This window comes from Triticum aestivum, chromosome 2D (assembly GCF_018294505.1).
Source record: "Triticum aestivum cultivar Chinese Spring chromosome 2D, IWGSC CS RefSeq v2.1, whole genome shotgun sequence".
Lineage (NCBI taxonomy): Eukaryota > Viridiplantae > Streptophyta > Magnoliopsida > Poales > Poaceae > Triticum > Triticum aestivum.
The window spans coordinates 650,933,630-650,943,097 of NC_057799.1; the positions used below are offsets into that span (position 1 = coordinate 650,933,630).

Below are 9,468 nucleotides of genomic sequence, written 5' to 3' on the forward strand. Positions count from 1 at the left end.
GGTGTTACCAACCAGGACCAAAGGCCCTCCTGCCACGTGGAGCCCCACCTGTCCCGGTTCGTAAGCGAACCGGGACTAAAGGTCATAGCCTTTAGTCCCGACCCTTTAGTCCCGGTTCCAGAACCGGGACAAATGGGCCTCTGGAACCAGGACAAATGGGCCTTTTTCTACTAGTCTCTCTCTCTCTCTCTCTCTCTCTCTCTCATCTTGTTGTTGTTGTTGTTGTTGTTGTTGTTCTCAGGTGATTGGTGTGGTTTGTCAACATACCACTTCCAGTATTCTTGACCATGCGTGATATACGTGAAGAGCGTAATAGCAGTCCTCGCAAACACTGTACGGCCAATGAATTATCGATGAACAAAGACATGTGTTGGTTATATTGTTATAAGCAAGGTGAATACAATAGCACACCACGTGCGGAGGTGACTACATTGTTGACTAACAAAAATATGTCACGTGGCTTTAATAGGTACAAGATGGCCGTCCAAAACAAAAGTACAACAATCCCCCGGTGTTGTCACGCAGCAAGTATAGACTTGGTTAGGAGACTGCGACGTGCTCCAACTGTTCTACTGGGAGAAATCTAGAGTATGTAACGACTGTTTGCACTTTGCTAGGTCTCTATCTTCCTGATATACATTAGGTATTTGCACACATCGGAGCAAATTAGGTGTCAGGTTGTTCGTTACATGCATCATTCCATTTGGTTAGCCTTCTAGTACCCTTGATTAGCTGAGCAAGAGGCGCCCTATCTTGGAACACAATTGCTCCATCCTCTGCAACATACACTGGTCCGCCGCTCCAATTTGGTCCGACAAACCATCCCATGGCCGCTCCCCCAAGCAAGCCTCCTAGCTGCATGTGAATCAACCCAAGTATAAGCTAATCAATCATTTCATTTCATCTAAATTGTTGCCGAATGAATCATAAATTGTGTAGAGAAAAGATTAATCATTAAGGAGACCTACATGAGCCCAGTTGTCAATGATGCGCCGTAAGAGGAGGCCAATGCACTGTAAAAAAACACATGAGATCGGCATATGGGGGACAAATATCAAAATCAATCAAGTGAAATTGTGAATAAATCGGCATGTACCAGGTTCATGAAAATCACAAATGCGATTTCCTCTAGATTTTCTTGTGCCTTTTCCAAATGCCCTCGATGCCTCGACATATAAACAGCGTGCGCGCTAATCTGGCCATCGAGAGAAACAAAGGTGGATGAAACAATGAGATCCTATATATGTATAAAACTAAATAGTTTCCCAGTAAACTAATTCTCTCAACATGCACACATGCCACCTCAACATGCAAGCATGCATAGAAAAGATCCACCTCAAAATGCAAACATTATTATGCATAGTAAAAGACCCACTACAATAACTAATACAGTAAACCATATTTTTCGATTTAGTCCTCATATGCTTAACCAAACATTCGTGTTTCATCATACAACTAAATCCATCAAAATAACCATCTTACGTGCCCTTCAGCATGCAGTGGTTAGTTAAGGAGTGTGTCTTATATATCATGGATGGTGGTAGTAGCTTTGTATTGGTGCTCTACCACCTTATGTAGATCTAGCAAAGCATAAATGACTTAATCCTAAAATAAAAAGCTTTTTCTGCATCCATATAATCTACTTTAGTAGATTGGAACCTTTTTAAAAAATCAACGCGGGCACACAACCAAGAATAACATAGGTACGCTTGTGCGTGATGAGAGGTACGTTAGCTAAGAATTGGCAACATCATTATGGCTTTGTTATCTATATCAATGAGGTAGAGAATAAAACCTTGTAAAATGTTCTTGATTAACGATAGCTATGTTGACCCACTTTGCAGATGACTATTGCATTTCTTGCATCCCAAAATTTTTAGAACACCTTAAGTAGGATATGATTGCACAGTTGAAGTTCAAAGTTATTTGGTGGAATGAATTTCCAAGGGTCGAAATCTCGAAGAGGGTGGTGTTGTGATTGATGTCAAAGACATACGCTAGTGCAGATATGTGCATGTGGTGCAGGTTCTGCCTTGTGTTCAGTCGAAATAGTAACCAGGTGAAGATATTTTTTCTCCTTGATGGGATTATTATCATGTAATAAACTCTCTACTTGTTTTTGGCAACATTCAATCTAGCTATGCAGAAGGCAGGGTTGCAGGAGTGATCAGTGGTCAGTTGCATCACCTTGAACGTAACGATTTAAGTCGATTGAAGCTTCCATTACCCAAAAACGTGAAACAACAATCAATAGATTATCCATCAGTGTTACAACCTGTAAGCGGCTAGTTCATGATAATGTCCTATTCATATTAAATTATGAAGCATTGTAGAGTTAAGCACATACGATTTTCGTACTGCAACAAGAAACGAAAAAGCTAAAAATTGCATTTGGCAACAAGAGGCATACCAATCCACATATTGCATCGGAGGCACCAACAGAGGGTTTGGGAGTAAACAAATAACTCATCAGTGAACCTGTATGAATACAGAGAGAAACATAAGTACATTCATGGATTCTTTTTGACACAAGATTATTGAAAACAGGTGAAGGACAAATAAATAGGAGTACCTGCCAGTGTTGAAGTGCAATAAATAGCTAGAAATCTTGCAGGGCCAATAGCCTCTTCCACCAGAGGCCCGATATCATCCAAAGAGAACATATTTAACTGCATCCATCACCGATCGCGATGATATAGATGAAGTTAGCAATGGGGCGCCATGTCTGTACTCTCAGTTGGACAAAAATAAAGAGGAAGGAACACGTACTCCGATGTGGATAATACCCCCGTGTAGAAAAGATGATGTGAGCAGACGCCATATTTCCCCTTTTCTGATTAGGGCGTTGTCCTTCAATTATTAATCATTAATTGTTGCATTCAGCATCATTGGTGCATGACAATCCACATACAATACACATAGTAAATACACTAGAATGAATTTTCAACGCTAATTCCGGTTGATCAGAAAGAAAAACGGACATGACAAACCTACCTTAGTTCCCCACACATCAAGCCTTCCTTTTGTTGCGACATCCACACCATGAACCCTTCAATTCGAGGTAAGCAGGAAAAAAATATCAACGTAAGAAATAAGCTCCTTTCATTTATTTGGTGATGAGAAAGCAGAAGATTGAGAGGATGCTGAGAGTCAATGCTATTGGAAACCATGCATGCATGTAAAAAAGGAAAATGAAACCATCGTGTATGCACAATATATTTAGCATTGACTGACTCGATCACTAACGTACATGATGCAAACAGCGATGAGAACATCGGTCCACCGCCTCTTCTCCCTGTCACCTCCATGGTCGTGTGGTAGCTCTTGGTCATCTGATGTGTCGTCGTTCCCGTTCCCGCTCCCGGCAAGGAGGGCAGCAGCAGAAGTGCAGGCCAAGGTATTCGCTAACGCCCTGTGGATGCGGTTGTGGGGCAGTGGCGGCGGCGACGACGACGGCGGATGGGCATGTGATCGTCCGAACCACCGGATGCTGCTGTTGCCTGCTGCCCGCGGCGAGGCGACGTGAAGGTGCCGCATGGCCTGCGCATCCATGGAGTGCAAAGTTCAGCCGCGAACCATGGGTCCAGATCGGTTAAAGTGAAAGAGCGGGCATGCGTATAGAAAGAAGAAACGGTACGTACCGGCGACGAGCGGCGGAGGAGATGGGCGGCATGAGGAGGCCGTCTGAAGTAGTGAAGCTGGAGCAGCAGCCGCATCGGCGTCGCCATGGCCACGGGCGAAGTAGACGAGATAGCCTACGTGTGTGCCCGCAGGCCGTTCGTTATGATTATTATCATCATGGTAATAATGTAATGTCGGCGGATAGAGATGGTTTTATTAGGACCGTTTCCAACGGGACTCTTTTGTCTAGGAAGGGTATTTCCGCTTAGAGTAGTCATATCTGCGCTGCCCTATTTTTCTTTCAGAAAAAAGGAGATCATCTCGGGCTCTGCATCAATCGATACACGCAGCGCCGGCCTTTCCTTCTGGGCAGCGGCGAGTGCACGCTTGCCATGGGCACTCCTCTAGACACTAGAAATCCGCAAATGCAAGCAATTTGTTTTTTTTTCAGTGCCGATACCCGTTCCCTATATCTGGCCACGAACTAAATAGACCCAAAACACATAGATCTAATGTTTTCGGGTGAAATCAGGGTATGTTATTTCAACATACTTTTTTTGAGATGTTATTCTCAACATACTTGGGTATCGACAGTGAAATATTTATCTGTTACCAGTGTCTACTTTAGATGGATATATAGAAGATCGTGTTTTCCATAATTCACTCTATATGGTGCACATTTTAACTCTTCCTTTTGAGAACTGGTGTACTTGAAGAACATAGATAGACACACAATTTGCTGTATGAACCATGAATTATTCATGAACTAAAAGCAGGCTTTAGTTACTCCTACATAGTTAACCAAGGTAAATACTATATATATCAGGTGACTTTGGACTAGTAACAATATCATAAGTAGTCTGGACTCTTCCGAAGCAGTACAATGGGTTAGCTCCAATCCATCGACTAGTCTCACCAAAACAAGTCAACTTTCGAGGCTGGAATATGCATGTGTTTCACTTTGCGAACAACCCTTCTTCTGTCTCAGTAAAGACTGTTTTTTGTGGTCTTATACCACCATTGGTTAGCCGAGCAAGAGGTGCCCTGTCTTGGATCACCTTCGTTCTATCCTCTGCAACACCTAGCTTCTTCCAATGTGGACCGACAAAACATTCAACAGCCACTCCCGCAAGCAAGCCTCCTAACTGCATGTGAATCAACCCAAGTATAAACTAATTAAGCATTTCATACAATATCGCTGCATGGATTACATGGATAGAGTTATTAATTAGGAGACCTACATGACCCCAGTTGTCTATGCGTTTCATTACGTAGAGGCCAACGCCCTGCACACAAACAAACATATGAGATCTGCACATGAAATTCAACAAACGCATGGCAGAAAAGAGAAGACAAACTAAGCTTATAATCAAATGATCGAAGAAGTAAATCACTACGTACCGCATTGATTACAACATCAAATGCAATTCGCCCTAAAGTTACATTTGTTTTCTCCAAATGGTTTCGGTGCCTCCACATATAAACAGCTTGTGCACCAATCTGATCATCAAGATAGAAGGTAGTGTAGTGAGAAGCAAGAAATTCCATCTTAATGACTTGGCCCGGTTACAAAATACAATGGTGGTAATCACAAGTAGGAAATATGTTGTATATGTAGGTCACATAATTCTTTTAACATTTACCTTTAGAAGAAAAATATGTCATACAAAAAAACCATGTGAGGGATACAAGATTTTGACATTCAGAATATATCTATATTATGCATGTGGGTTTTAGGTTGTTGACTAAATGTGTGGTGTGGCAATACCTATTAATGCAGAACAAATTACTTAGGTTCCAAGGCACTATATTTGGTTCAATAGAACAAGAGGGCTCACACTTTATTTCCATGCTTTTGATAATGTGCATTCTATCTATGTAGAGGACGAGAGCAATCTCTGATCAGTTGAATCATGCACCTTGATGTGACGGTTTTAGTCAATAGAAGCTTAATTATAGAAAACTGTGGAAACAAAGCCCATGTTCTCATCTGTAAGTGGCTAGTTCACAATAATGTCATATTCCTAGGCAAATTATAAATCACTATGGGGTTAAGCGGTTAAGCACAAATTTCTAAAGATGTATGCTTTCCAATAAACGAACATACCAATCCACAAATAGCAGTGGACGCACCAACAGAAGATCCGATGCCAGCACAGTAACTCATGAATGAACCTGTTATAACAATTTTGACAATACAAAGAGTCGGTTATCACATGAATACTACAAAAATAGCAAATATTATGCGTTATCCAAAGGGGAGAGGTAAAGGATGAAGAAACACCTACCTGCCAATGCCGAAGTGAAATAAATAGTTAGAAATCTTGCAGGGCCAGTGACCTCTTCCACCATAGGCCCAATATCATGCAAAGCGAGATTATTTACCTAGCATGGATCATCACGATGATATATATGTAGTTAGTTAGCAGCTGCAATGAATTATCTAAGAGTGTAACATTAATGCCAACTGAAACAAGCAGGAACATGTACCCCAAGATGAATAAGACCACCATGAAGGAAACATGGTGTCACCAAACGCCAGATCTGCCCTTTCTTGACCATCTCGTTGACCTTCAATCCATGGCAAAATCATCTCGGATTAGTTCAGCATTAATTAATATTGACCTGCAAATACACTTGAATGGAGTTTGAACCCACAGATTGTACAAACCTACCATAGCTCCGCACAGAGAAAGCCTCCCTCTTGCTGCTACATCCATGACGTAAACCCTTCGACGCGAGCGAGCAAGCAAAAAAGGAGGAACAAGATTTCAACAAGCGGATGCCTAAATTAAGAAGCCACTTTGATTCAAAAAATAGAAGGATAACTAAAGTTTAACACTGGGTCACGTACATGACATTGATGGCGAGAAGAGCGTTGGTGCAGTCCCTCTTGTGAGTCTTCTTCTTGTTGCTTCCAGTATCAATTGGGCCCATGGGCGGCGATTTCTGCTTATCCTCCGATGATGTGTCATCGATGAGAAGGCCGGCAGCGGAGAAGGACGCAGCAAAGAGCACATTCGTGAGGATGCGGCGAGGGCGGGGTGGCTTGGACGACGAAGAATGCCAACGTGATCCTCCTCCAAACCACCGACTGTTGTTGGGTACTGCTCTTGGCAAGACATGAAGTTCCCGCATGCCCTATGATTAAACAGATGATCAATAAAAACGCCCATAAAAGTAAATAAACCAAGCAACCATGCACATGAAAGCGTGAAAGAGCATGAAATTAAGTTGCATGACAAGTAATGTACCCCAAATATATATATTATAGGTCCATATGTGGCCCGGTGCAAGCAATCATGTAACAGTAAATATGTAAGGCATATACTGCCTCCGTCTCAAAATGAGTTTCAAAAAAGTGTCTTTGCTTTAGTAGAAACGTACCGGCGGCGAGCAGTGAAGGACACAATTTCCGAGTTGGGCAGCCGAAGAGCAGGAGACGGGAATATGTGCCGGAGGAAGAGGCTGGCTGATGGAGCGGAGTCGGAGCAGCAGCCGCGTCGCCATGGCAATGGGGACGGCGTTGTAGACAAGAATACCACGTACGTGCAGGCAGGCCTCTCGTTTTGACGGAGATCAATTAATATGTTGTGTATCTCGCTTAGCTTGGAAGTCAAGGATGAAAAAGTTAAAGTTTTGCTAAAGCACGTCTAGATGTGCTATAAATATTGTACATTTAAATTCAACATCATTGATCTTACGCAACAATTCATGTAGGTATTTTTCTTTATTCTCTTCCCATTTTATTTATATTTGATTGAGTCATTTAGATGTGCAATAGCAGGAGCACATCTAGATATGTCCTAAACAGATCCAAAAAGTTATACTCCATAAGCGTTTCGAACGGGACTGTTCACTTTACGAATAGTAGTTTGTCTTTCCATCGGAGAGGACAGTCTGATTGTTTGGTTTTATTTTCTTTATATATGCCATCTTTAGCCAACTTACTCCTACTAGGAGGGCATCTCCAACGCAGACCCTTAAACCATCTATAACTGTTCGGACCATGCGGTCTCAATGTGTTGTGCCATCCAACACGGTTTTGTATCGGCCCATTCGATGGTCCGGACACACTTTTCCTCATAAACCAAGACAAACTAGGGGGCTTTGCGGGCGTCCGGACCGCTACCACGTCCGTTTCTGACTGCCTTGGCCCACCATTAACCCCTCCCTCGCCCGCGCGCGCTTCCCTCCCAAAACGGCGCTACTCTAGAGCGTCAATGCCAAATTCATGACCGGTCAGAGCGGCCGCGACCTCTGAGTGCGCCGGCATTAAAGTGGCACACCGACCGAGAGCGCCGCCCGTGCCGCTTCCCGATGCAGGCGACTGCTCTGCGTCAAACGACACCCCGTCGATCCGCCGCCCTACATTAATGATATGCGGTGCCGAGGAACCTACTCTGGTGCCACCCGTCCGTCTGTCTGCTGCCCACCATTAACCATACTACCGCGACCCATTGCAATCCGCCCGCTATATAAACTCCATCCCCGGCCATAGCCACAGTCATCCTCCTCCGGTCTCTTTCTCCTCACGGCACCACGCCTGCCATGGTCTCCTCACACTCAAAGCCGTCTGGGACAGCCTCTCGTCTGAGCATAAGAGGGAGACGACGGCCATTGTTGCCGGCTGGTAGGCCGGCAGGCAGACGGAGGCCGACGACGTCCAAATGGAGGACGCGGCCGAGGATGAGCCGGCGCCATCCTCCTCGCCTGTGCAGGCCGGCATCACCATCGGTGAGGCCCGTGCCCACTACACGGACATGGTGCGGGAGGAGCGGGAGGCCAAGTTCCGGCAGGTGCAGGCCGACCAGGCCTAGCTACAACCTCCATCTCCTCGACGAGCATCTTAGGATTTCTGGTCTAATATTAGATTCTCTTCCGATCGGCCAAGCATCTAAATTAGTTTCTCTCTACACAGAAGGCCTTGGAAGATTATTTGAAGCAATGACTTTTGATGCAGTTTGTTTACATCTAACGGGTGGCCTTGAAGAGTCTGCATCATTATCTGAACGTGGTGATCAATTTCTCTTTGAAAAACATCGTTTCAAAACCTAGATCAGTTCAGGGAAAACGCAGTAAGAAACTTAGGGCAAAGAGTAATACCGTAAAGGTGTACTGGGCTAAAACACATGCGCAGAGGGCCGATGTAACCTCGTTCTTCAGTTTGTACTTCAGTTGCCGGCCGCGGTCGGCTCGGCCTGCCGGCTAGCCGCCGCAATGGGAGAGACGAGAAGGAGACGCGAGGCGTGTAGCCTGTTGCGTTACTTGCGTATACATGGTATGTAATCGAACGGCCGAGCCTGCTGCGCGGCGGATGGCATCCTATGCCTTCACATTTACCTGTGGGCTTCTTTTGTTTTTTGAGAAATAGCTGTGGGCTTTTGGTTGGACCATTGATGTTTTAAAGAGTTTACGGGCGGAGCCAGTAAAAAAAAAGAATTTATGGGCTGAGAGGCTTCTGGCCGTGGTGCTAGCTTGATGGGTTGAACTAAGATTTTCTACTGGGTTCATACCAGCGACAAGGTGTATGCATGTACGTGGCGTGAAAAATCCATTGGGTCGAATTGCGCTGGCTCCACCCCTGGGCACGACCATCGCGCCATAGGTGGACGTGGCGGAACAGAAGGCGCTGCTCGAATCCTACCGCTCCGCACTCGACATCCATCGCTACCGCTGGCGGTACCACATCTGGCGGAATTATTACAGGCCGCCTACAGGGAGATTGTCGAGGCGGCGGACGAGGTATTCGGCAAGAACGATGACGAGGAGGACAACTTCAGCTCCACAACGGCCGCAACCTGCCATCACGACCACGAAGCCAGCACGTGTGCAGCGCCGTTGGCA

At 44.8% G+C, this 9,468-nt stretch overlaps 2 protein-coding genes across 2 annotated transcripts; both read right to left on the reverse strand.

Moving 5' to 3' along the window:
• Positions 1 to 436: 436 nt before the first annotated feature.
• Positions 437 to 3,787, reverse strand: LOC123050833 (RHOMBOID-like protein 10, chloroplastic). Its single transcript, XM_044473562.1, has 9 exons — positions 3,642 to 3,787; positions 3,251 to 3,540; positions 2,995 to 3,049; positions 2,770 to 2,850; positions 2,573 to 2,669; positions 2,411 to 2,478; positions 1,097 to 1,195; positions 969 to 1,013; positions 437 to 855 (listed from the first exon to the last, which is right to left on the reverse strand). The coding sequence occupies exons 1-9, from the start codon at positions 3,726 to 3,728 to the stop codon at positions 667 to 669; spliced, it is 1,011 nt and encodes a 336-aa protein (XP_044329497.1). The 5' UTR covers positions 3,729 to 3,787; the 3' UTR covers positions 437 to 666.
• Positions 3,788 to 4,398: 611 nt separating this feature from the next.
• On the reverse strand, positions 4,399 to 8,883 carry LOC123050832 (RHOMBOID-like protein 10, chloroplastic). The gene is made up of 10 exons (XM_044473561.1): positions 8,728 to 8,883; positions 7,009 to 7,229; positions 6,476 to 6,762; positions 6,297 to 6,351; positions 6,112 to 6,192; positions 5,910 to 6,006; positions 5,729 to 5,796; positions 5,023 to 5,121; positions 4,863 to 4,907; positions 4,399 to 4,766 (listed from the first exon to the last, which is right to left on the reverse strand). Exons 2-10 carry the CDS (start codon positions 7,129 to 7,131, stop codon positions 4,578 to 4,580), a joined length of 1,044 nt encoding a protein of 347 aa, XP_044329496.1. The 5' UTR covers positions 7,132 to 7,229; positions 8,728 to 8,883; the 3' UTR covers positions 4,399 to 4,577.
• Between the last annotated feature and the right edge of the window lie 585 nt (positions 8,884 to 9,468).

Bases quoted from the DNA above. Each gene is read 5' to 3' on its own strand.
- LOC123050833 (XM_044473562.1), bottom strand. From the start codon at position 3,728: ATGGCGACGCCGATGCGGCTGCTGCTCCAGCTTCACTACTTCAGACGG. The intron at 2,670-2,769 runs GTACGTGTTCCT...TGATGGATGCAG, and splicing joins GGGGTATTATCCACATCGGA to TTAAATATGTTCTCTTTGGA. The intron at 1,014-1,096 runs GTACATGCCGAT...GTTTTTTTACAG, and splicing joins TTGTGATTTTCATGAACCTG to TGCATTGGCCTCCTCTTACG.
- LOC123050832 (XM_044473561.1), bottom strand. From the start codon at position 7,131: ATGGCGACGCGGCTGCTGCTCCGACTCCGCTCCATCAGCCAGCCTCTT. The intron at 5,122-5,728 runs GTATGTTCGTTT...CTTGATGATCAG, and splicing joins CCACTGCTATTTGTGGATTG to ATTGGTGCACAAGCTGTTTA. The intron at 4,767-4,862 runs GTAGGTCTCCTA...ATTCACATGCAG, and splicing joins GCATAGACAACTGGGGTCAT to TTAGGAGGCTTGCTTGCGGG.